Source organism: Eschrichtius robustus, chromosome X, assembly GCF_028021215.1.
Source record: "Eschrichtius robustus isolate mEscRob2 chromosome X, mEscRob2.pri, whole genome shotgun sequence".
Lineage (NCBI taxonomy): Eukaryota > Metazoa > Chordata > Mammalia > Artiodactyla > Eschrichtiidae > Eschrichtius > Eschrichtius robustus.
In genome coordinates, this window is record NC_090845.1 from 47,011,773 (window position 1) to 47,013,204 (window position 1,432).

A 1,432-nucleotide genomic window follows, 5' to 3' on the forward strand; every position below is an offset into this window, starting at 1 on the left:
CGCAGTGCGCCCCAGGCGCCGCGCGCTGCGGGAGCCGCGAGACCCCCGCCCCACGCCCTCCGACGGGAACGCGCACGTGCCCGGGGACGCGGACGCGTCCGCGAATGCGCCTCACCTCGCTCAACCCCGGCCCCGGCGGCTGAGGAGGGAGAGACGGGGACGCGCACCGGAGACGCCGGTGGGCTCCGCGCAGAGTGGCGGGCTCCGGGGCGGAGGCGGGGATGGGGGCGGGGGCGGCGGCGCCTCCTCCACTCAGGCGTCTGCGCCCGGGACCCCCCGGCCGCGCGGGGGGAAGGACCGACTGACGTACCTCGCGCGCCCCCGCCTCCGTCCCCGCCCCCGCCTCATCTTCCCCGAGCTCCCGGGGCTCGCGGGCTGAGACGCCTCTCTCTCACCGCCCCTCGCCGCGGCCCTTTCTCTCCGCGGCACCTCGGAGTCCCTCGGTCCGGTGGCGGCGGCAGCGGGGACCCGAGCAGCGGCGAGCGGCCTCGAGGATGAAGTGCAAACCGAACCAGACGCGGACCTACGACCCGGAGGGGTTCAAGAAGCGGGCGGCGTGCCTGTGCTTCCGGAGCGAGCGCGAGGACGAGGTGCTGTTAGTGAGTAGCAGTCGGTACCCGGACCGCTGGATCGTGCCGGGCGGGGGCGTGGAGCCCGAGGAGGAGCCGGGCGGTGCTGCCGTCCGCGAGGTGTACGAAGAGGCGGGAGTCAAGGGGAAGTTAGGCCGGCTCCTGGGCATTTTCGAGCAGAACCAAGATCGCAAGCACAGAACGTACGTGTATGTACTGACTGTCACTGAGATTCTGGAGGATTGGGAAGATTCGGTTAGCATTGGGAGGAAGCGAGAGTGGTTCAAAATCGAAGATGCGATCAAGGTTCTCCAGTGCCACAAGCCCGTGCATGCCGAATATCTGCAAAAACTAAAGCTGGGCGGTTCCCCAACCAGTGGAAACTCCATGGCCCCGTCCCTGCCAGAGAGCGATTCCTAGTATGTACCGCTCCTGCACAGACTCTTGCTTTCCACCTACCTGACAGTAAATAGTGCCCGGAGCACCCCTGGTGCCGTGTGCGGTCTCACCGGGAGGAGGGAGGCTTCTTTTGTTTCCTTGGCAGACCTCTGAATCACGCTTGCAAACTGTCTCAGTTGCCAGGCACTGTTTTCAGACATTTTGCACGTTTTTCAGATGCTTTCAGAATCGCTTCTTGGTAGCACTGTAACACATTTCGGAAAGCCAAAGCCACATGGTATTTTTTGGTTTGTTTGTTTTTTATAAAGGTGCCTTAACTGCTGACCCAGTCTTTGGGGGGCGGGTGTGTGTGTGTGTGTGTGTACACGTGTATACGTGTTGTGGTTTTTTTTTTTTTTTTTTTACAGTTCGCACGTGTGTGTGTGTCCGTATGTGTCTGCGTCTGTCTGTGTGTGTATGTGCAC

The 1,432-nt window shown here is 62.8% G+C and overlaps 1 protein-coding gene across 1 annotated transcript; it reads left to right on the forward strand.

Annotated features, from left to right (window-relative positions):
* The first annotated feature begins 494 nt into the window (after positions 1 to 494).
* LOC137756902 (diphosphoinositol polyphosphate phosphohydrolase 3-beta) lies at positions 495 to 989 on the forward strand. The gene has a single exon (XM_068533454.1). The coding sequence runs from the start codon at positions 495 to 497 to the stop codon at positions 987 to 989; it is 495 nt and encodes a 164-aa protein (XP_068389555.1).
* The last annotated feature ends 443 nt before the right edge of the window (positions 990 to 1,432 follow it).

What these genes read in the sequence shown, in the direction of transcription:
- LOC137756902 (XM_068533454.1), top strand. Translation starts at nt 495, where the DNA reads ATGAAGTGCAAACCGAACCAGACGCGGACCTACGACCCGGAGGGGTTC.